A 26,230-nucleotide genomic window follows, 5' to 3' on the forward strand; every position below is an offset into this window, starting at 1 on the left:
CCAATGACAGTGTTACAATCATCAGCCACCCATACAATCACTGATATCATTTCTTTATTTGGGCTGTATAAACAGACATGAAAGTTAACCCTGGCATAGAGGCATTGTCCTTTCACTTGCACGTTGAATTTGCTAAGACTAAATATAATAGCTTACCAAACCATACTCTTGTTATCTTTATCGTCAAAGGTGTTGCTTTGTTACCATTTGTTGATGAGAAGAGATTGCTTTCAACATTGAAGACAGTGTACCCAGACCTGACTGAAAGAGAGAGTGAGTACATCTACATTAAATATCATCATCAAGTCCACAAACGATAGTGTCATTTTCATTCCAGGGAGTTACTGTAGTTTTGGATTCAATGATAGACAACCATTGGTTGACAAAGCAAAGTATGGTAGACATCCTATAATCAGTATGGAACAGCAATTATAAACTTTGTTACTTTTGTAATGTAAAGATGTAGTTATCTAGTGAGAAGTAAACTTTAGATCGAATTTCTCCAAATCTAGTAACTATTTGACAAATGAATACTAATAGTTATAACTTTCATATCTTCAATTTTGAAAAGAAACCACAATATATACAATATATGATTTTTACCATATTCCATATATATCCTCCTCTTATTGGTTAAACTTTAATACAGAGAAAGACATCCTTGACATAGTATCTTGTAATAACAATTGTATTTCATGGTGTTTGTTTTCACTTTTCAGAGAAACGTAATTGTTTGGGTTGTGAAAGACTGTATGTAAGCAAGGACCACCCTGCTTTTGATTTCTATATGGGAATGTATGAAGTTGACACAGATGAGGTTTGTTTGTTTTTATGTATCTTCAAGTGTAGAAGTACAGACATACAAGTGTTTGCCACAAACAGTAAAAGTTTTTTAAATTTTCACAGTTATTTTCCAACATTGTGTTTATCTTGAAGTGCTTTACAATTATTATCCATGGCACGGACCTATAATGGCACAACAATGGCAATTTGATATATATTTCATTTCCCTTGGGAGCCACACTATCCATTGCAAGTCTCTGTAGGAATAAATCCTTCATAAATCAGCTTCTATCCTACCAGATCCCCCTTTTAACCCAAATGTATGTACATGTACTTGAATGTGCTTTTGGTTTAAAACTAATGCAAGTCTCACCCAAAGAATGTTAGGTACTGTTTGAATATTTATTTGTGTGATTTGTTTGATACTTGCAGGACACTGATTTGAATACAAGTCTCACCCAAGGAATGTCAGGCACTGTTTGGAAAAATGAGTTTGTATGCATGCCAGGACAGTAAGTGTGACATCCAGAAAAGTATTCAGTTTTATAGATCTTACTCTCAGAAATACAACTAGATACAGAATGTAATTATCAATAGTTTTGTAGATAGATAGATAGAATGAATAAATGAATGAATGAAATTTATTTCACCAGATAACAAAAATAAGCTACACTTTCAAAGACACACATGATACAAATATACAAAATGAATACAAAAGAAATACATAATTGTTATCTGATGTGGGCCATGGAAATAGTTCAGCAGAACTAGTCTTGGCCATGGACTGTAGAAACAAATAAGCTATGATGAACATGTAACAATTGACTGTTACTTTTGTTGTGTATCCCACAGGATGTGTAGAGGTAGGAGTTATATAAAACTGAAAATATTTACCCAGTTATCAAATTCAGATGTTCAACGTTCACTTCAAAGCGACCTACAATGGGATATGTGCCTTAACATGCTTTGAATTCTTGTCAGTGTTGGGAGGGTATTGGCTTCTGACATCTAGGTTTTAAACTTAAAACCATAGAATATACTGTATTATGATAAAGAAACTACCACTACTAATATAGTAATAGTTTGGTCATAGAAGGCCCATCACTATCACTCATTTCAAATGTAAAGTTTTCATTTTAGACAAAGGATGATGAAACTAAAGTTATTGATCTGTTGTCTGTATTCACCACTATAGAACCCTAGAGTCGCCACTGCCATTGGTCAAAGACTTGAAAGACACCCAATCCATAAGGTGAGATATTTCAATTGTTTGTGTTTTTTTATTGACAAAGAATATCGCTGGATGGCTCTGAGCAGTTGCACAGTTGTATAAGAATGTCACTTTATTGTCAAAGAATGTCACATGATTGCCAATTTGGTGTGATAACATAAGCTATGGGTGCCTATCATGTAATCACATGTCCAATCTCCCAACGAAAGAAGCATGCTGTTATTCAACTCTTGCACTATTTATGGAACCATGGAAAAATCCCCCCAAATATTTTCATATAATTACTAGTGCTACTGAACTCTGTAGACAATAGACAAGAGTTTGGATGAAGATCACATTCGGCTGAGTCTACCATGTCTGTAAACAGCCTTATACATATCTTGTTTTCTCATCACAGTGTTGCATACAAAGATCCACAGTTTCCTGAAGGTCACATTTTCTCTGCTAAACCACTACCAGGAGCCACGTAAGTAACCAACTGTCAAACTGTACAATCTCCACCTTCCTCAGTCCTGAGTGTTCTATTCTCAGACTATTCGAGCAAGACGTTTATTGGTATTTACAAAAGTGTAACTACATGTTTGTTTTGAACATACAGCTACATTCAGTAATGATATCCAATTCAATGTAGTTCTGAAGTTGAAAACACTATGCTACCAGTGTGTATTTGAATGTTTTATGATGTCATTAGACTGGTTAGTCATTCAAAATATTGATAAATGGGACTCTTTGGAATAGATTAAAAAGTGATAGAATATACAAAAAGATGAAATGTACTTATACTGGAGGTATGTATTGTAGAGCAATGTTCACAAAATTAACACATTCTGTGTGATATACCCGTTACAGTGATTCTTGAAGCATAGCTACCAAACATTCAGTGTTTAATGCACCTTGAATATAATTGTTTTACTGAGATGACTCTGATATTTAGTGTGAGTTTTTACCACACTTTGACAATAACATTTTATTTACAGGATGAGAATAACTATTGAGATTATTTTCAGCTGTCCATCCACTTCATCTCTCCAAACTAAAGGTCCTATTCATAGCACACCAAAGCTCTCCATGCATAGAACTTTAAAACGGCACTTCTTAATATTTAACTTATCACAATCCACGCCTGGTCTTACTTGGTGTCTACCATGTGAACATTTCAACTGGATATGATGCATTGGTATCAGTACTTTATTGTGGGTTGCAGAAGCTCCAGTGGTGTACTTGATGCAAACTGTTTCTTATTTCTGCACCTTAAAAATTAACTTCTACTCCCGCTATGCAAGATTCACATTTGCTTTGGTGCTTTGGTTCTATCCTGTAATTTCACTTCGCACATTTGCCTTGGTGCTTTGGTTCTTCTATCCTGTAGTTTCTACTATACAACCTAGGTATGCAACCCTCTACTGGTATGCATCCCTCCACAACCATTCATGCTTCCTCCCTTCCAGTTCATCTTGCAATTTACAACAGATGTAGTCCTGCCACTTATCTGTTGCCTCATGCTAAATCTTCATTATATTGTGAAATTTAGACCTCCATCTCGAGTACTAAAACCTGGCGATTGGGATAATAGTAGAGGACAGTATCGTCCACAACTTGGTTTTAAACGTCACTCAGGTCCGCAGGTTTCGTTAGGTGCTGGTGGTCACCGTATGGCAAGGTAGGGAGAGTCAAGTCTACAGTCTTTCTGCACTTTTCAAGCTCTGATGTGTGCTGTCAACATTAACATTTCTAACACATATTGTGTGCAACTAAACCTGTCACTGTATTCTCAAGTAAACAGTGATTTTTAATCTCTTTAATATTTATGATGGTGAAATGATACCAGTTTTAATATTGTCAATAACAAAATGTTGTCTTACTACTTACAATGGTTGGTTTTCATTTTGTTTTCTTTTTGTGTGTTCAGCACATCTTTTCTTTCTCTCCTGGTGTAATAACAGCTACAATAATGGTTTAAAGTCACAGTGTGTATTTTTGTTATTTTATTTCAAATTTCTTGTCAGTAATGTGGTGGTTGGATTTCTTGTTTAACTCATGTTTGATGTTATTTTTCTGTACTAATCTGTGTTATTTGGTGATGGCACTTTATTGAGAGATGTATATAATACCAATCAGGAAGGAGCAAACCTAATGAATGTTAGACCAAGCCTGTAAAGCAATATCTAATATGTATTAATGGCTAAAAAGCCAAGAAAATTACAATTTTGTCTATCTAGCCTTGTATTGTGACACCACAAACTGTCACTATTAACTTTATCTTTCATGAGTTCCGAAACAGGCTTAGAAAAACAACATTAAGGTGGAATTGCAGTGGATAAAATTAGATACATTTAATCACCAATATTATGAAATATGGTAGCTGGTCAATAAAAAGTAATGCAATTCAGATCAAATATAGGACAGTGACTAAGATTAGTTGTCAACTATTGAATCCTTTACAAAAGGTTCTCAAAGAATTAGAATCTCTCACCAAATTTACAAATAAACTACTGGCTTCCGTCTACATGTCTTCAGACTTTCATTGAAAATGAATGACTTCTGTACAAGTTTGTTTGATGTTCATAGTTCAACAAAATAATTTGGAAAAAGTGGCTTTTTATGCAAGTTTGTTGGTGTTGATTGTTCAACAAAATAGCCACTTGCATATATGTGTTTCTCAAATGAAAAAATGATCAAACAATCCATCATGAGCTAAAACCCATTTTCTATTATGACCTGTATAAATGATTGGATCATAGAAGTACTTGATGAAACATAACTTCTGACGTAACTCTGACAATTTCTTATTGATGGTTACAGTAATGTTATTGGTTATCTGTGTATTTCATGTCAAGACATTTGTACAAATTGGGAAGTAAAGTCAAAGTTTTGACATCAAACACACAAATGAGTGACAACATGTAATAGTCAGTGAGAAACTGTCATGGTTGTAGAAGAAACTTTGATGTTTGTTTAGTGGTTGATCCAAGACCCACCACTGAATGAATAGTGAAATCTGAAGACTTGTATACACACATTTGTAGTCATAATTCTATATGAGAACGTGACCGAGACTGACTATGTTATATTGACATCTTCTCCAGACATAGCTTAATGGGCACAGGCCAATACTCCAATACACCACCTCCACGAAGTCTTCTAGGGACACCACCTATGACATCCTATCAACAACAGAGAGGGTCCTACAGTGGTGGCTACGGAGGTATGTTGTAGAACTTGTACAATAGTGTATAGTAAAAGGCAAAATAAAAATCAAAGGTGACATCACTCTGTGTGTGTGTGTGTGTGTGTGTGTGTGTGTGTGTGTGTGTGTGTGTGTGTGTATGTGTGTATGTATGTATGTATGTATGTATGTATGTATGTATGTATGTATGTATGTATGTATGTATGTATGTATGTATGTATGTATGTCTGCGTGGCTGTGTGCATGCATGTGTGTTTGAATACTTGGGATGCTCCTTGTTTTTGTGTTCATTTCTGCATATTGTGAGAAGTACTCTTCCTGCAAACTCCAACTAAGTTGGACTAGTGTGACCAATGAATGAATCACATCGTCAACTTATTGACTGGTACCTTAGGTTACAGTTAGGACAATGTGTAACCTTCTCTACCTATGTACAAAGAAACTCTGTAAATGCTACCCCAGGTAGGCATTAGAGGTTTGTTATGTCTGTGTAAATACAAATAAGTCCTGAAATCCTGCTGACAGAACACCTGTAGGATGTCTCCAGAAATCCAAGGCTGAGTGTACTTAATGTGCATGTGGATGTATATAGCATTTACCATCCTGCATGTAAACACAAAGCCATCCTATCAATGATAGGACCTAGGAATACCAGAGGTAGGTTGTTTGTGTTTAAACAGAGCTACTGATAGTATCCTGTGACCTGTGAGATCTAATGAAGGACATTCCCTTGATGTCTCTGTAACTCTCACAATCTGGTCACCACGGAGATCCAGTATAGTTGTAGAACCTTGTGAAGTTGTGGTTTATTGGGTTCATGCAAAAAAGTGTGACATCTTGAGGAACAAGATTTGGCAAGAAGTACTATTAGAACAAGGGATAATTATATGCTCAGAAAAATTCCAACAAAAACAACAGGAATATTAAGTATTGCACTACAAATATGAGTGATGATTGATGAATGTCAGCTATTTTATTTTCAAATTTTAAGACATCACACAATACCCGTTGTGATAATTGATGCACATTCAAAAGAAATGCCTATAATTTGTTAATAGTGATTTGTATGAAAATCTGTAGTACATGGGTGTGATATCATGAATTCAGAACTTGACAGTTTGTTTGTTACTTTTATTCACCATTGATGATGAATTTTGTTAATGCTGACTGACTGAATTTACAGATACCTCCTTAAATTTAATCTGTGTACAAAATTGAATTATATTAAATGTATTATATGATAATAGATTTAATAAAATAAGTACAGATAATTTGATTACGTGATGGTAAATCAAATTACTATTATCACCATCATCTTGTTTTTGCTGATCAGTTATACATTTTCTTCAGTAATTGCCAGGAGTGCAAAAATTGCAAACAAAATTCTTTTTCTAAATCACATCTTACATTTGATAAAAATGAATAATATAAACTGAAGAACGATGCCGTGAAAGAGGAAAATGAATACATGAAATCTTCACAAGAAAGTCATGTCATAGTGTGTGTATTAGTGTTTTCTGTTGTGAAATCAATGTACATAAATCCTCCAAATAAAAGCTGATGTCCCTGCAACGGAGTTTTTGTGTACCCAGGTATACAAACATGTTAAAGACTGTGATCCCATATTGCCAAATAACCATGTGTAGCAAAACATGTTTTGAAATGAAACAGCGCCCTCAATTTATTTATTATACAATACTTTCGTTTTCTATTACTGTGGCACTCTCTCCAAGGATCCAATAGTCAGCGTAGTTGAGAAACAATAGGATTATGCAGGCTTTATTGTACAGTGTTGATGCTGCCTGTCATAGTGATGTGATGTGGTGTATGTATAAATGAATCATCGAATGTAGTTTATACGTGTAGTGAAAGTTGTATTGCAAGCTCTTTGTGCATGCCTTGTACAAAAAGATGGTGTTATCTAGTAGTGTGAACCACTAAATAATGTTGAAACAATATTTTTGGGTTTTTTGTGGTGAAAAATGAAAGATCCTCATCAACTTCGTAGGTAGTGAGGAAACAGTTTTTGATATTCATGAATGAAGCTATTGATAAAGAAATGTATGCAACAGTGATAAATTTCTGAAAAATTGTCTTGTCTTACGTACTTGTTATTGAATTAAATTTCTCCAACTGCCTGATTACTGCTTCATATACAAAAACCATTAGTGTTCATTAAATTTGATCATAACATACAAGAAACCTTGCGTGTACTTTTTGATTAGCAAATCAATTCTACATATATAACTATGTGTACATTTCTATGGAGCTATTGACTTTTAGTAGTAAGACAGATGAGACAGTTTACCAAATTGTGTTCAAGATTTGCAAAATAGTCTGACTTTTTGGGATGTTTGATCACTTGACATGTGGGAGTTCTGTGTCTGTATCAAATGTATGTAGTGATAGAGTTGGTATCTGTAAGTGGATTTATTTATTCACATAGAAATTTCTCAGTGTTTGAAATAATTTTTCAAAGCCAGTATTGGTGTAAAGGAGTTCATCGAGTTGATGTTTAGCAGTAGTTATACTGGGTAATAGATGAGTTTGTAGTTGCAGTAAATAACAGGTGGAAGATTTGCCATGTAAAGTGATAGTACAGTAAAGGGAGGAGAAAAGACTAGAAGAAATCAGTGTGTGTAGTTTATGTTACTTGTCAGTGTGTAAGTACTTGAGTAATGCTACAGTTCAAGATCACACACTGAAAGCACTAATCAACACCTTGTGGCACTTCTAGTGTAGACAGGGAACTGACAATGTTTGCCTTAATGTTGTAGTTGCGAACGGCCTATGTCTCCTTCAAATACATGGGTGTGTTGATAGACTCATCAACTCTTGTGAGATTATGGACACTTTTCTACACCACGAGACAAACCCAAAAGATACTATTATCACATCCTCACCACGATGTTATATATGAAGTGAATTACACAAGATGACCAAAAAATGGCTGAAAGCGCCTCACGTTTCCAATTTCTGAGTTAAGCGGTATTAGAGTACTTCAGTGTGGAAAGTAGTAGAGAGATTGCATATTCCTCCAGTCTTGTGTATGTGTTACTCCACCATGATTAAGCCGCTGTTGCTAAGTTTAACCATTTCCTAGATTGAATTCAGTCATTACATTGTAAAGGACAAACATTGGTTGGGCGTTGTTGTGAAAAAAAGGTGGCAGACTTGTATAATACTTGTAATTTCCTGTGCGAGAATAAAGTGAAGCTGTACAATGTATATTTAACTGGAGGGAGAGACACTGGGAATACATGCTTCATGTTTAAAGGAACTTTGATGCTTTAAGCATAACACTTGCTGTTGTTTCAAAGCACCAGTAGAACACTGATGCTTGTAATGCCTGTGGGCAATAAAAATAAAAGAGGTCCATTTGTGGGATTTTTTTCCAAGCTACTCTCTGTTTTTTAAGATTTTTTTTTTTTTTTAACTCTGATGAGGATCTGAAAGTAGACCAGTAGGCTTGGCAAGTAGAGCTGTGGTCACCATGTTTGGCTTACACCTGTACTCAGCTATAGACTTGTAATGTTCAGTTGCTACTGACGAGTAGCCGGATACACTACCAGTTATCAGATCTTACAACAATGTAGATGCTAATCTAGGCAGTTGCAGGCCATTTTTACAATAAGACCCTCTTGAAAGATTGTTCAATTTTTTGACTAAAAGACCCAGCTGAAGAGATACAGGGTTTTCATCATTGTTGTCAAGAGGATGCTCAACACAGCCCTACAATTTATCATAGTGTCCTTGCCAATTGCAAGCTTCATTTACTAAACACCATCACCAGCTGCCTGGCTGATAAGTACTATTTTATAGATTTTTACAACTTTTTATCCATCTCCCCAAAAAGTGGCCAACCAACACCTTGTAACTGGAGTATCATCAGGTCACTAATGCACCCAGCACATGGACCACAGTCTTTTTGCGGCTTCACTGTCTGTCTGCCTCTCTCTTTCTCTCTCTTTTTTTTTTATACTTGAAAGGTAGACAACCCTTACGGTGTGTAAACAACTTCACCAAGCCCCTTAATAAATGGACTTTGCTGTGAACAAGAAGGGTATAGACACACTTTGGTAAATGGCTTAACCCACCAAGTTTAGATTTCCACACCTACTTCTCATTCTTGAAGTCTTCACCAGGAGACTAATTTAAGCCCTCCAGTCAACATTATCTCAACTATCCCACACTATTTGTCCTGTGGGTTCCTTCACACTTTGGACTTTGTTTTCTGTTAAAATACTGGAAACATTTTCGCTACAAAGCTCTTTTTGTCAAAGCTGTCAATGTCGTAAGTGGGCTGCCAAATAGTCTGGGGATGCTAGTCCACCTTGCCTTTGACTAGGCCAATAGAATCCACATACTTGGTAGCATTAGCTGTATTTCTGACTGTGTTAGAGTAAGGGTAAAATGAATTTGATGCCAGACCAGCCATTTTAGCTGCATTGGTGTTGAAATTAAGACAGATACGTGGGCTTGAATGTAAAATATAAACAGTGACGTTTTGTTCTTTGTAGTAGTTCATACCTACACACTTTGGAAAATAACTCCAGTATGCCACAATTGATTGTTCTAGTAATACTGTGCTGAAAGACGTGCCCAAGTGCCTAGCATACCACTGTTAACCTGTATGTCCTGACAAAATGTCAGACACATAAGCTATTCCTTACAGATATGTGTTTTATTTGTGGCAACTCTAAACTTGTATATGTTGTAAAATTAAAAGAAACTGCTTAGAGTATTGATTTCTATTCTTTACCATCGTAATGCTTAACTTTGATTTATTTTCAAATGTCAGAAAATTTGAACTTTTTGCACTGTCTTTTGTATAACCAAACTTTCAAACTAGATATATCATGGATTGGTCCTGTCATGGCATTGCATGGCATTATTGGGTGAGTGAGTTGAACCGCTTCAAACTTCTTTTCATTTAGCACTTGAATGGAAGCTATGATACACATGTTTGCAAAAACTCAAAACACCATAGGAATAAGTAGAAATCAGATTTGAAGCTGCTTTTCATATTCAATTGATTTTCAACTTTTGTTTTCCTGTCATGAAAAAAAAAACAATCAGTGCTGTAGCAACACATAATAAAGGTTAGAGTGGCTTCTCCATGCCATCATCATCATCATGACGACCATTGAACTATACACCAGCATCATTTCTAAAAGTTTTGTAAAAAAAAAAAAGTTAAAAAAAAAAAAATAGGTGTCAAGTGAAAAGATTGAAAGAAAAGTCAGTGTGCAGGTGCACTCCATACTGACAGATGTATGGTGGGATGATTTGAAAGTCAGAACAACGGTATGAAGCAAGGCAAACAGATCGATGGTAGTTAGGATGATGGTATGTTTGCACAGTCCCTGGACTAGAGATCCACATCATTAAGACAGTGAATACCTAACAATGCCAACTAATGGACAAGGGTGTCTCAAGCCTTTCCCATTGTCACACACTTTAATGGCGCTATCATGAACTCGGCACAGGTGTACCTAGTTTCATTCTTTTATACTCACGTCATGGGAGGTAAGAGGTCCATTAATTAAGAAGTCACAAAAGGAAAAAAACATTCCTCGGCTTGCCAAAAAGCTGCAATCGGGTCAATTAAGTTTTCCAAGTGAGCTAAGTTTAAGTTGTCCCATGTGACCAATGTTTACAAGTGATTTTTTTTCCATGGTGGTTCCAGTTTCTTTTATTATTCTTTTTTGATGACTTTGAGATGTTAACTTCATTCAAGATGAAATTATATCACTTTAGTCAGGTTTTGATGTCTGTATATTTGTGCTTTCTCTTTTTCAAGTATCTAAATAAGTTGCTCTCAATAAGTTTGGATATGTTGTTTAGACCAAATATTTGCTGACCATGAAGACTGTCAGCATAGTATTTCCATACATTTGTACACTGGAAATGATCACAGAGTGTACTTTCCTTTATCCCAACCATTGATACCTACACACAGACCTCAAGTGGCAACCATTTAAATGTTGTGACACCAGATGGCAAATGGTTCTTAAGCTTCTCCATCCTGGCCTTTCTCTAGTCCTTATCAGACAGGGCTTTTATTGTTTTAGATTACAACTTTATTGGGCCGACTGAAGCCTTGCATTGGTTGTACAAAGTGTAGATTACCAAATGAACAGTCCGCGTGCCAGGGTTAATTTGACAGAACGTATGTCAAGTGTATCCCTACAGATGAGTTCACCAATTTTAATTTGGCAAACTCAGCTGCTCACTAAGTGGTTAGGCCCTAGTACATTATAGAATTTGTGCCGGCTGTCGGAGATTCTTATTCCCACAGTGGGGCGTGCACTGGATCAGTGTTTATGGGTTGGATGCATCATCAGTGATATCGGTCTCTCCGGGATTTCATTTTCTCATCACCAAGAAGTAATACAGTTCTCTCCTTTCAAGATGAAGCGGCTACTCATTGATAAAAGAACCACGTATTGCGTTGCAAGTTTTGCCCCCTCGCACATTTAAAAGGTTGTTTATGTCAGTATCATGAGATCTGAAATGAATACAGCTACTTCCCATCGGCTTCATTTGAATGCCGAGCATGTTCGGATGGAAATTTTTTCAATTGGAACTTTCCAAATAAATGCTTGGTTTGATGCTTCAATTGATCACTGATACACTTTTATCTGTACGAGTACTACCAATTCTCTGATTGACAAGTTTTTCACTAAATTAGAAGAGCATCTGTTGGTCCGTTTGTTTTGTTTGAAAGTCTGACCCCGATGATGAAACCTGTCAGGAGGGGGGTTTTCATCAAGGCACTGATCCATTAGATATCGCCTGCAATCATCAGTTTTTTCATTTATCCATATAGACTTTTCGTCGGCATATTGATAGTTTTGTAGCTGAGTAACAACAATAATTTGATCGTACACCAGCATATTGCCCAACCAACCATATCTATATCATTTTTCTTTCAAATTGATGAAGGTCTACATGTAATTGAGGAAGCAATCAGTGTTCTGGGGGATAACTTTACCAGCAATAAACCGCTGATATGCCGATTATGCCATCCTTATGTGAACCTGTGATTGGAAGTTCTAAATGAGATGGTTTCATTGCAAGTACTTGAATGCCATGCATCTAGACTGATGTTATAATAAGTCGGGACATATGAAACACGATGCACACAAAAATGGAGTTTCCTTGTTGTGATAAACAAAAGGCATGTCATATTTTACATTTCATATTTTACATTATTACCAGCAGTGATGGATTATGAGTATTTTGGTCGTAATTGTCTTTCTGTCAAACTTCTTGGATCGAGCTATTTTGCAATTGGTGTTACTGGTATTGTTTCTGTGTTTGTGAAGGGTTCAACACCATAGTATTTCATTTCTAAACAAGTTAGTTTCAATCACTGATACAGGAATATCATATATTTCATTTGCTTCACCTTTTGATTATTAGAAGGATTGGTAGTAACGTGGCCAAAAATTCTTGTTGTTTTGAATTGATGACAGAGGCAAGGCTGATGAACACCTGATATTGTATTGTTTTTCATACCACTATGCATGTCATACCATCAAGCAACATGCATGAATGTAATATTTAGATGCTAGTATACAGTGCCGGGTTGATGATGTGGTTGTTTCTGGCTTTTATTCAAGTCAAATTTGTCATCCTGTATAAGGCTGGCTCCATTAGCATTGGTCTTCAGTTATACCAAGATATTCAATAGATATGCATGGACATAGTAGATTTTTATACCAGATTGAAATAAAATCAGGGAAAGAAATGTATGGAACTAGCAACCATGCCGTCTGTACACTATTCAAGATATGAAAGCCAACTGTGTAGAACGGCAGATTAGAAAACAACTTGTGGCTTTGTACTTCTATTGAAGAGTCATACTTGGTTCTACCAGCTTGCTGCAAAGGATGACCAATGTAAGAATTGGGAAAAAATTATGAAAAGCTATATAAGACAACAATAAGGGATGAATTCAGGGGTTTTTTTTGTCAATCTACTTTATTATTTTGATTCTTTGACAGCAATTTGAAGTGAAATGAAAACTAGATTGTCTTAGCAGGCATTTGACAGCAGTGTTTTCAAATGTAGTTCGCCATATTGTACAAAAATTGTCTCAATACCTCAAACCAGAAATGGCAATGAAGTATGTATTCCAAACGGTTTGAATTCATCGCTACAGCCTTCTATGCTATTACCATGAAAATTTATATATATATTTATAAAACACAACATATATTGATTTTACTATGGTATTATTTTGAATCGTAATCTCTTTATTTGATTTCAAAATTCAGTTGTCACCAGAAAGGCCAATTGTCCAGCCATTCACAAAACGCATGGGCTGTGAGGACTTCAAAGGCAGTAGATGAAACTAAGGACTTTATAAATACATGAATATGGTGTAAATAATCTAATCAATGGCAGTTCTATTAAATCATTCTCAAATGGCTCTAACAATTTGATGGAAGATTTGACCTTAGAGTTTCTTCTATAGCCATCACAATTTCTCACATGAGATTGACAATTATGGAACAGTTATTGAGCAACTTTACAATTCGGTATTGAACTCTTAATTGTAATTGTCATTAGAGAACAAATGTAATAACACCCAGAGTTAAGGATATTTCAGAAAATGACCAAACTAAAGATACAAAGTGTTCACTGTGATTAAAATGCTTCTGTATTTTAAGATTTACTATCAGGTCCTTGTGATCATTTATATGCAGGCCTCAAACCATTTTGTCTTCAGGTTCATAAAGTCCTCTATCAAAATTCATTTTGTTGTGGGTAGTAAAATCCTCTATCAAAAACTATTTTATTTTGGATGTCAAAGTTAATTTCTAGGTTCTAGTCACACCATATACTTAGTTTGAGAGCAGACAAATTTGAATTCAATTGAATTGAACCTGATTCCATCAAAGTGAACAAAAAATTATACAATCTTTGAAAGTAGTAAGGGAAAAAAATATGTCAAGGACCACGGAAATAGTTCCCTCAGAACTAATCAAAAGTCCATGGACCAAATACAAGATACTCAACTATACCGGAAAATCTTTGAGTATTGTCGTATACCAAGGTATAATACTATGGAAAAGACACATTCATCATAGTCGTACTGTAGTTTCATCCTAATATTGGCCGCTTCTGTACAAACTGTATGTAGGCTGTAGTAATTATCAAAGGATTACCATATTATTGAACTTAGTTGGAGGATTGTAAAATGGTAACATCGTGAATCATTTGTGTCATCAAGTGTTTGAGATTTGGTTTATGCACGATTTTTGTACATCGTAGTTATTTTGTAGGACTTTGTAGTTTTACTAAAAAAATGGCAATGTGATACTTTCATATTACTCAGAAATGTTCTCTCTCATTTACTGAAGTGCTACTATATTGTAAACTGAAAGCAAGTCAGATTGTTGAGGCAAAACATTATAGTTGAATTGTTTTGAGACCATGCAGTTTCATACCGTTAATAGTGGAACAACAACAGAATGTACCAAATCACTGTCAGTTTGAAACAAAAAAAATAATCTTAAATGTTTGCTCAGACAGCTGAACTTAAGTACAGTGTATTGGGATGGTTTCAAAGGAATAAAAAAGTCCTCATTTGGTTGATGTAATAACTGTTATCTTATACAGAGAAAATTACTAAACCTCAAGCAGTCCACCGAGAAACTTGCTGGTTACTGTGTACAAAGCTAAGAGATTAGAATTTGATGATTTATTAGTGAGTTGCTAATCGATGCAGCAACTTTACCTTGTCTGTCTTTTTAAATGACTGGCACTTCAAAGATCACAGCGTGTCAGCTGTTGTTGTGACTTACACCATAACCAACCTCATTGAGAGTGAGACCAAGACAGCACCACATGCTATACTATCTAGAAAGCTTTAACGGATGTAAAGTGAGTCGCTGCAAATGGACACTTGAAAAATGCTAATGAGTGTGCCTTCATATAGTCAGAGTACTGAAACAAAAGAAATTTTAACCACCCCCTCCAAAAAATTTTTTTTTTAAATGGTGTTATAGTAAAGTCGGTAGCATACACGACACACGGTAGACTTGTTAGAAGGTAAGGAGGTATGGTAAAGTGGATTGCATTGCATTGATTGACAGACTGACTTGTTTTACTTGATTGTGAAAGGCCGACTGGTTAATGTTTCCTAGTGCCAGTCTCAAATGAAACAGAAAGTGAATTTTAGGCAAGCTAAAAAGAGCTTGATGTTTATTCTATTGCAGTAATCTCTACCACCTGTCATTAAACCACACCAATTCTTACTCCCCTGAGTTGCTGACGGCAAAATATCTCTTTCAACGTTCATAATGGAATGAGTTTTCATCCTTTATTCAGGTCCGTGTTTTTTTAAAAATATATAATACCCAACTCTTCAGTGATGGAAAAATGTCAACTATGTATGTGGATCTGTAGCTTATGATATATTTTCCTGTGTTCAATGCTTCCCAAATAAATATATTTTGATCAGGTAGAAATTTGACTTGCGTTATTTTTGGACTTTCCACTGTGCCAGAACCACAGAGTACAATAAAAGTTGGAACCGCATACCGCCCACACATATAGGCAGACACAGGGTGCAATTAATTGGGCTGATATGTTGATGGATACACGTTTATATAGCTATTGCAGTACTATTCCTTCTTAATGAAGTTTTTCTTTGCTCCATTTATGCAGTTCAGTATAGCCTTAGGACATAGAGATTAAAGGAGTCATGTTATAAGAGAGATAGAAAAAAAATTAAGCATTAATGGTGAATCGTGTCAGAGCTCTTTAACATTTAAAGGTAACAGTATATGGCAAGAGTGCATGACCTACAATTATAGGCTTGCTGTATACTGCATTGCACCTTGTAGGTTTCTGTTATGAAGATCTGATGAGGACATTTGTAGACTGATAAACTGATATTTTATTCATTTTGTTTTAGTTGCACCAAAGGTCAACCTGTGACAAATGTTGATATCTAGCAAATAACTACCGATTAGTCTCAACATAGTTATCCAGCTCAAATCTTTATATAAAAGTCTCCCCCATTTTGTTGATGAATGCAAATTAAAGGATATTTTCCCAAATTTTGAAAAAAGAGAATGGAAACTGATACATAGGCACTGGGCAGATAGTGGTAAACATACCCTGCGGAATACAAATGTCAGATTTTGTCATTTTCATTATTCTGGGGTTTTTTTTTTTTTGTAAGGCAAGGGTTTTTTGAACTTCTATAAAGAGAGAATGATTGATCTTGTCAAATCAAAATGTTTGATACACGTCATGAAGATTTTGGTGGGCAACTTTGTAAAATGCCTGGGGAACTCACAGTTAGATTTTACCTTAGTACTCACTGCCCATACCAGAATAGTGATTGTTACATAGCTTTTAGAAAACACAACTTTATACACGTTAGATAGTGATCATACATCAACATTGAATTCAGAAATGTTCAGCATGCACCGTTGAGTGCTCTGTCATAGCCACTGACTTTATGTTTATTCCTATTTAATGGGAAAATTGGAAGTAGGTGTATACAGGGATACGTTATCCCAAGGGAAAATTCCTGTTATCAGGGGATCGCTCCTAGTTCTTTGAGTATTGTATTGTATTGACATGAATATAGCACTTTCTACGAGAAACTTTTCAATCTTTCTTTAAGATTGATGCAAAAAAGAAGCCACATCATGCAATATGCAGTGCCTAAATTCCACTGAGTTGTAGGTATGTGTAAAAGCATATCATGTCATGCATTGAAAGTCAAAACAGGTGGTGAAACCCAACTTTTTAAAATTTACAGCGTGTAAATGATACATGTCGTTACCTGACGCTCCTCAATGCGTTGTACGTACGCCTATGTAGTTTATGATATGTATCTAATTTGATTTCCACAATCATTCACTGTTGTATGACTTAAAACACCCCATATGATGTGTGCTTAAGTGCACAGATATGCATTCTCAACTAAATCACATTTCACAATTCCTATTGAAGTGGACATCTCCAACACATTTTGTACAACTATACATTTATAGCACAAATTAACATTATAGCCCAATTGAACGATTTTAAAGTAAAATTTATGCCGTTTAAGACAATTTTTAGCTCCACTACATATACAGTGTGTGTTAAAGAAGGTACTACACCCGTATCACTTTTCTCTTTTTTTCTCAAGTCGCCAATGTATGAATTAAATTGTAATGTCCTCAGCAGTATGCTGTGATATACAAAACTAAAGCAAACATTTGACTTTTTGTGGAAAATTTAAAGTGCAGATTTTTTTTAAAATCACTTGATCGCAATTATGTAAGTTTATGCCATAATAAATATTCCCAGTACAGGAACAAAAAGAATTGGAAAGATGGAAAGATAAAATCTTTAGAAAATTTTTTTTTTTACGTCATTAAAATACATTAGGAGGAAACGTTTAAGGATGACTGCACTTGTATAAATGCTGTGACAACATCTGTAAAGCAATTATTAAGGTTGACACACCATTTATCACTTACTTGCTCAATGTCCATAAGTTTATGCTAATGATGGGAAAATATAGACACACAGAGAGTCATCTACTGCACTCTATCCTTCAACCTAGTAATCTAATTTCTATGTATTTAGTGGGGGTGAATTTCATACCAAATTCACGTCTACCCACAGGCTATGCATTTTCAGTGTGTGTAGTATCGATACATTGGAGTAATATACACAAACAATAGAAATATTATGATATTGTGTATGTATAGTATGAAACAAATATCAAAACAAAGACAAAAATGTCATGGGAAGCATTATAATTATGAGGAACAGCAAAAAATTTGATTGTTGAAATTCCAAGTAAGCCTTATCATCAAATTGAGTTACACCACCAAGTGAAGTGTACATGTAATGAGTAAGCCTTACCTCTGTATGTTTGTGTCTATCATTCAGTTTGAAAGTGTTTGTCTGTCTCTAGATCTGAGAATATGTTGTCGAGATGAACGTGTGTGTCTGTCACTGCCATGTATGTGTGTTTTTACAGTGAGAAAACACATCACTCACGGAAAGTATGCTGTCAGTGGGGAGCCAGGTATTAGAAGTCCACATACAGCCGAGCTGTGCAGCTGTATGCTTTTGCAAGTGATATGACACAGTGACGTCAGAACGTCTACGGAAATCAGAATGAGATGTAGTTACTCATATACAAATATTGATTATCCCAAATGACACTAAGGGGCTTTGGAGTGGTGTAGAAGCGCCTGTTACCACAATATTTTTCTTACTGAAGGGATACTTTAGATGTAAACATATAGTCCTGTTGAGTTTTCCAGTATCTCAGTTTACAATCCACACCTGCGTGTTTCTCTGCCAGCTTTTCAAGATCATAGTTCTTGTTTACTGTTTAGCTTCTTCCTTGATTCACGGCTGTTGTGACTGCTTTCTGTTGGTAGACATTGTTATGAGCCAGTGTTGTATGGTCTGCCATTGTCACAAAATGTTTGGATTGTTTTATAACATGACTCCCCAGAAATCCCAAATTCTGCTGTTAATTGTTTTTGAACTGAAGTGTGAGATAAACTCATGATGATATTCAAAAGATGTAAACACAACAAATATGGAACAAAAATCCTTCTATCTTGGACATTTTGTAGTTGTGTATGCAAACATTCAAATAAAAAAAAAATGAAACAAAAACACCTCATTATTTGACTTGCAACCCTATATTTAAATAGAAATAAAACAAACCCCCAATATTTTTGTATACTTTATTTTATTACCTACATAAGAAAATACAAATTTGTGCAATTCAAGATGTCAAGCATACAGAGGTTGATTGTAGATAATGGTAGTCAGAAAGGATACACACTTTCAATGAAACAAAAACCCCAAATCTGTCTTTTGAGAATTAATACTTTAATCTGTATAGCTGTCATGCGATATTGAAAGAGTACTATTGTCCCCAGTATTATGAAATTTGATTTGTGTCGGAGTGAAATTAAGACTAAAAATTGACTGATATCGCCTAAAAGTGGTGATGGCAGACAGACAGACATTGACCCTGTAGAATGTTTGAATTCCTATGAAATCTGTTACTCACTGGAACATATCTTATTTCATGCAACTCTCATTAGGATGTTAGCTTTGCTGAAATGTTTGCGCTGTAATAGTTAGGAAAGCAAGCTAATGATGGTCATTTATCGTCCTGGAGTGTTTATTTTTTGGCTAGTTTGACAGAACAAGCATTCAACACATGAACACGCGAGAGAAAAAAAATGTTTTTAATGTAGTGATAATCACCACGAAACGTTGTTACGCTAAATTATCTGAACATCAAATTCTGAAAGATATTATTACATCTGACATATCAAAAATTAATAGAAGGATTTAGAAGTTGGTGTTGAAATCATTGTATCTGTGATTTGTTAGTACTGTAACTATAGGATTATTATGGTGTACAAAATGGCCAAAATATTCAACTAGTTTCGCGTTTTGAACTGAATTTCAACAAGGAAGTATTACCTTTTTCGATTGAACAAAACAGAATTATGATATTTATTAAACAAAAGAATGTGTATGAATAAAAACATGCACAATACAGCAACATTTATCGGTAAGTATAAAAAAGATAACAATGGTTGTAAAAATTCCAAATATTCGTAGTTCTGAATACAAGGGTTGCACTGAAAATGGACCAGGTGAAATGAAATAACAGTATACTATTATCTAAGCAGTTTTATGTAAATCATGAAAGTTGTATTAGTTATATGATTAAAAGTCTTAATTCTAACATTTCATAGCTAGTCCAGTAAGTCCGCAATTTGCCAAACAAAATTTTTGAAAGAGAGTACTGCATTTGTTGTATCATTCTGTTGTTGGAAAGAGGGGGAAGTTATGTACAGGAGAATTGAATTTTGTAGCCTACTCTTATTGTCGGAAGATTTTCTCTGCATTTAACATGAAGTGTAAGGAATGCCAGTAAAATGTAAAACAGCGTGGCAGGTGTTACTGCCCAATGGCAGGCATCAACAGAACAGATGTCTTCTTGGTTCTAGTCCAGGTAGTCACAACTTGAAACAGTACCTTTGTTCTTAGTATATAGTTTCTCTTCCATTGAGTAATTTAGTCCTACACTAGATTAATCCTTCTAGCATGTAAAGTCATCATTCTCTTTGTTGTAAGAGGCAGGGAACACACTTTTCTTTTCCTCCGCTACTTAAAAAAAAAAAAAAAGATGTCCCCTTCATAGTATCATTGAAAAATGAGAGCAATTCTGAGCTTTTATGAGAAGACCCTCCATGACGTGTGTATCCCACCACACAGTTGGTAAATCCGGGGTGGGGGAAGGATTTGGGCTTTGTCTCAACTCAGTTAAGCATTCCATGTTGGCATTAACAAATCAGATTCATTAGTGTTTAAAGTTGACAAGTAGTTAGTGCAATTAGTTGGTATTTCAGCAGTGCAGGAACTGGCATGCTCTTTACACATCCTTGACAATCCAGATTTCCTGCTTAATCGCACATAGTCATTCACTGGAGACAAAAGCCGCAACATTGCAAAATGTTAATGGGCTGCCAGCAAAGATGCTTAAGTGTTTGTTGTGGGTATTCCTGATTACTGTAAGATAGTCTGATGATGAGGTTTTCTTCATAAGGCGACACTCTTCCTGACTAAATCATGCTTTGTTTTCATAACTGAGCCTCTAAGGAAATCAGTAACAAAAACTTGGTTTTTGAGGTTTGTTTTTATGGAATTGCAATGTCCACTTTGGCAGTACTTGATATCTTGACAGGAAGACTTGACACAGGAAAGGGTTGACACAAGTGATTGTTTATTAGATATAGAAAAAAGAATTTTCCTCTGATAATTATACAGTGTTCTTAGTTTCAAAGTACTTTAAATAAAAGTAGTACAAAACCAACTTGATTCTTCAACTAGTTTCACACCATGAGTGGGCGTTTTCAAGAATTTAATTAAATTAAATAAAAATAAAACTCAATCATTTATTTTGTACAAAACATTCCAGAACAAGGAAACAATGTGTTTGGTTATAAATACTGTTATATTTTATTAGTAGTAGTAGCATGATACTGGATGTTGGCTAGTGGTCAACATTGTGGTGTTCATAATATAGAAAGTTCTCAGTAATGGATAGCTGTCAACATTGTGGTGTTCATAATATAGAAAGTTCTCAGTAATGGCTAGTGGTCAACATTGTGGTGTTCATAATATAGAATGTTCTCAGTAACGGCTAGCTGTCAACATTGTGGTGTTCATAATATAGAAAGTTCTCAGTAACGGCTAGCTGTCAACATTGTGGTGTTCATAATATAGAAAGTTCTCAGTAATGGATAGCTGTCAACATTGTGGTGTTCATAATATAGAAAGTTCTTAGTAACGGCTAGCTGTCAACATTGTGGTGTTCATAATATGGAAAGTTCTCAGTTATTGCTAGCTGTCAACATTGTGGTGTTCATAATATGGAAAGTTCTCAGTTATTGCTAGCTGTCAACATTGTGGTGTTCATAATATGGAAAGTTCTCAGTTATTGCTAGCTGTCAACATTGTGGTGTTCATAATATGGAAAGTTCTCAGTTATTGCTAGCTGTCAACATTGTGGTGTTCATAATATGGAAAGTTCTCAGTTATTGCTAGCTGTCAACATTGTGGTGTTCATAATATGGAAAGTTCTCAGTAATGGCTAGCTGTCAACATTGTGGTGTTCATAATATGGAAAGTTCTCAGTAATGGCTAGCTGTCAACATTGTGGTGTTCATAATATAGAAAGTTCTCAGTAATGGATAGCTGTCAACATTGTGGTGTTCATAATATAGAATGTTCTCAGTAACGGCTAGCTGTCAACATTGTGGTGTTTTTATTATATAGAAAGTTCTAGGTGATTTGCTTTATTAAAACTGAGATAGTTCCTTAAAAAAGATATGAAATGCACAAGACATTAAACATGTGTTATGACAATATATTGCTCAATATCAGAAATCAAATGAACTGGATGTATTTTTGGGCACTTCTTTTAATGGTACTTCATAATGGTGGTCATACATGGTTACCAGTTCACTACAGAATACTGTATAAAGTACTCCTGATCACCTATAAAGCACTTACATTGTAACACCACTACATCTAGTTATACATCAGATCTGACCTGTGTTAAAACTACTCCTTGTGTTACTTCGCACCAGTGATAACAGCCTGCTACACGTCCCTCAGTGTAAACTCAAATTGTATGGGGAATGCCCATTTTCACATGCCACCCCACTGTTATTGAACGCTCTACCTGTTGAACTACTCAGTCACCCACTTTTACAAGAAAGACATTAAGACTCATCTTTTTGCAAGCTATAGGACATTTTCAACTCCATTTTTTGTTTTGTTTTCTTGTCTTGTTCAGTGTCTTTGAACATTCCTGGAGGCAGGTGCTTTATAAATGTAATTGATTGATTGATTGATTGACTGATTGGCCGACCGACTGACTGACTGACTGTCTGACTGACTGACTGACTGACTGACTGACTGACTGACTGACTGATTGATTGATTGATTGATTGATTGATTGATTGATTGATTGATTGATTGATTGATTGATTGATTGATTGATTGATTGATTGATTGATTGAAATTCAGAAAATGGATGAATGATCTTAGTCCTTTAACTTGGGACAGTTTGATTTGGAAACCATAGTCAGATTGATTGATAAACAATGAGTTTATTGTTGACAACATGTCAGTATTCTCTACCATTACATATAGATTTGCTGTATTATGTCATTGATGAAAATACAAATAAGGTTGATGACTCATCAGCCAAACCCACAGGTGATCATAATAATCATAATCATAATAGCGAACAGTGAGACTGTGTTAATAACAAATATTGCACTTTCAAATGATAATTAGTACTCCAGCATCCAAGATGTATTTGTCGACAGACAAGGAATAGATCTCCTTGTCTGTGATTTGTAGTTTTCATCCCTCCTGCAGATCTTGGATTATGGTTTTTCACAAAAGTAAAGATCTTTATTAAAGATGTACCAGTGATTACCGTTGGTGATGAAATAGATTATATCATCCTGAATGTGTACAACAATGAAAGTATTATTATTTAATCACCAATATTGAAGTTTTCTAGGACTTTCATTCTACTAATGCATACATTTATACCGTATTGAGATGACTGACTGTATAATAGTGTTAGTTTACAACCATTTTCACTTGACCGTTACGGTTCAGTAAATAATTTAACTGTAAACTTTGTAAACATTGTCATACAATTACGTATTTGATAACAAAAGTGTGGGACAAATTCTATAAATTGCCTCTTAAGTTCACTTTAAAAAATTCTAGAATGAGTCAGTGGCTCAGCCTGGCTTCTATCTTCTATCATCAGCAATTAATTACAATTCATTTTAAGTAATTGATTACCTCTGGGATAGCGTTAATGAAATGTTTTTGTTAGGAAGTCATCCCAGCCTTTGTCCCTGGATAGTTTATTGCTTTGTAAAAGTTAATGTTTGTTAGTGAGATGCACTGTTAAATTGACAATCTGAGTCCCATATGTGTAATTTGTTTATTAAAATTGTGACCTTTCTGATGTTATCAAGAAGTTGAGAGCAATTTTTCCATATAGAATCCAGCAATTATACCATCAATTTTAAGTTTAAAATTTACATGCTGTGCATTGGCATAGCTTAGTCAAGTAAACTTGATCGTAATTTTTTCACCTCTCTCAAATAAGAATATTTTTGTGATTGTTTAGAAAAGTCACCTGCAATAGGCCATTTCTTTCTGCACTAATGAAGTCCAAAAACATGTTTGATCATCTGTGGTAACCATACTCTTACCCAGGCTTTCTTAAAAATTAAGTTTCTAAATGAAAATATTTATCAAATCATTATAACATGCACGAGCCAGGTTCAACAAAATATGGAATATATACTTCAGTCGTGTTATGTCACGACAATGCGTGTCTACATCATTCGTACTGTTGTATTCGAAATATGAGTCAAAATGCTTAAAATTGCCATTACTTTCCCCATTTTTAAAAACTATTACAAGCTATGGTATAATTATATTGTTCCCCAATACTTTTCTTCAGTCAGCCGGAAAATACTCATGACCTAAGGGTTGTCACTAGTCATCTAGCGACTCATAGTGGCAAGGGCCCCTTAGATCAAGTTTAATTTCCAGGGCTGAACTAAGAAAAATGTTGATGAATAATATCTAATTATACTTAAATCCAATTGGCATATTTATTTCTTAATCATTATTTGAATAAACACGGTTTCCATTTTAAACACGAAATCACTAGTGCTAGCTTTAGTCTAAGAGAAAGACACTTCAAATATATACTAATATGTACACGTGATTTGAGGAAAGCGACTGGCAGTTTGACATGATGGTTATGAACAGACAACTGGTAAAGAGCACTCTTATTCTTACAATGCGTGTTCCAACTAAATAGAAAAGAGAGAACGACATGTTAGCAACCACTTGTAGATTATTAAGTAAGTTAGCTATAACTTGTAAGTCGTCTAATTTGTATGCACGGACCCGAATCCTAGAAAGAGAGCAACAGCCATTTGAGATCAATTTATCTACGTGGTGATTTAATGAGCTCGTTGATGCATGCACAAATCGTTAATTTGATTTCAATTTAGCTCTAATTGTTCTGGCCTAATCCACTGGCTTTATTTCACTTCATTGAATCATACAAGCCAATCTCTCTGCAAATGATGCTGTAAAGTGGATAATAGGAAGGAAGCAGAGTTAAGTGTGGCGAAGACTCGGCACATGGGCCTGGCTTTGTCCTTCTTATCTGTGCATTGTTCCCAACAATCAGGAGCAGCTTGGTTCACAGATTTCACGTTTCAACTCTGATCCCCACATCTATGATACCCTGTTATTAGCATTTAACACCATTTTTTGAGCTCATCCTTGGGTGAAGAGAGAATGTCACACAGTTACAAAGAATCAAAAAATCTCCCAAGTTGAGACTGCCGAGACAAAATTGGCTAAAAATTGAATCTGTGTTTAATAGGCAGGGAGGGCTTATTTAGGGGGTTGTATAGATGTAATGATCTTGTTATCAAAGAGAATGATTTCTGATGCTTGTAAGGGCATCAAATGTGCTGAGTGAGATTATGAATTAAATTGTATGATCACAAGACCAGAACTGAGCAGCTTGCACATGTTGTAATCTATTTGTCTGCTGTTCACAAATCAGTGTTTAGTTCAGCCAATTTCTCAGTTTTCATCAAAAGGCAGCTTTTCCCGTAATCCTATCAACTGTCATAAGATTGTCCATTTAAAGATCAGAACTGATTTTTCCATCTCCAGATATCAATTACAGTTAGATTCTCCCTCGTATCACTTTTAAGCTGCCCAACGCTTCCTCTTCATGTATTCTTTGTGTTTTGTGTCTACCGCTCCTCAAAGCCAATGCCGATATTTCATCTGGAACCACCCTTCCTACCAGAATCTCCAGATCAGATCATGTATATCCAGTTGTGATGAAAAATGGAGCTCTTCCTGTCACTTTGTTATCTCTCCCCTGAAACTTTGTCCTAACAATTACTAAATATGTTTAAATGTATGAGACTGTCACACAACAGGCGTTGAGATTTGAGCATTACTTCTAGAATTTCACCCAAAGCCGTGTAAATTTTGTATGCGCATCAAAAATTCTATTCTTCAACATATGAATTATGAGTAAGAAGAGATACTCTTAAATGCTGAATATCTGAGTCTATGCTCAGAATACAAAGCTTTAATAGCATAGATAATTGATCATTCTAACAGAAAATAAAAACTCGCAGCCTTCCTTCATGTTCTCTGTGTACACACTTAAAGATATGTACCAATCAAAACCAAATAGAACTAGCGATTCAACAGTTTCTGTCGATACAAAAAAAAATTATATGGTGATTGTAGTTGATCATTTTGACAGAAAATAAAAACTTCCTCAATGTTTAGTAAACGTAAACTCAAAGAAGTGTATTACCGAAATCCAAATAGAAATAGCACTCCAACTATTTCTGTTGAATTAT

The 26,230-nt window shown here is 35.1% G+C and overlaps 1 protein-coding gene across 1 annotated transcript in view; it reads left to right on the plus strand.

The window, feature by feature from the left end:
• LOC144443604 (5'-3' exoribonuclease 2-like) overlaps positions 1 to 26,230 on the plus strand; it is a 127,678-nt gene that overhangs the window by 15,116 nt on the left and 86,332 nt on the right. Inside the window, exons 24-30 of the mRNA XM_078133150.1 lie at positions 190 to 273; positions 720 to 817; positions 1,216 to 1,295; positions 1,979 to 2,035; positions 2,412 to 2,480; positions 3,546 to 3,674; positions 5,101 to 5,219. Coding sequence (XP_077989276.1) covers positions 190 to 273; positions 720 to 817; positions 1,216 to 1,295; positions 1,979 to 2,035; positions 2,412 to 2,480; positions 3,546 to 3,674; positions 5,101 to 5,219 — 636 coding nt within the window. The remainder of the gene's footprint in view (positions 1 to 189; positions 274 to 719; positions 818 to 1,215; positions 1,296 to 1,978; positions 2,036 to 2,411; positions 2,481 to 3,545; positions 3,675 to 5,100; positions 5,220 to 26,230) is intronic.

Source organism: Glandiceps talaboti, chromosome 2 (genome assembly GCF_964340395.1).
Source record: "Glandiceps talaboti chromosome 2, keGlaTala1.1, whole genome shotgun sequence".
Taxonomy (NCBI): Eukaryota; Metazoa; Hemichordata; class Enteropneusta; family Spengelidae; genus Glandiceps; species Glandiceps talaboti.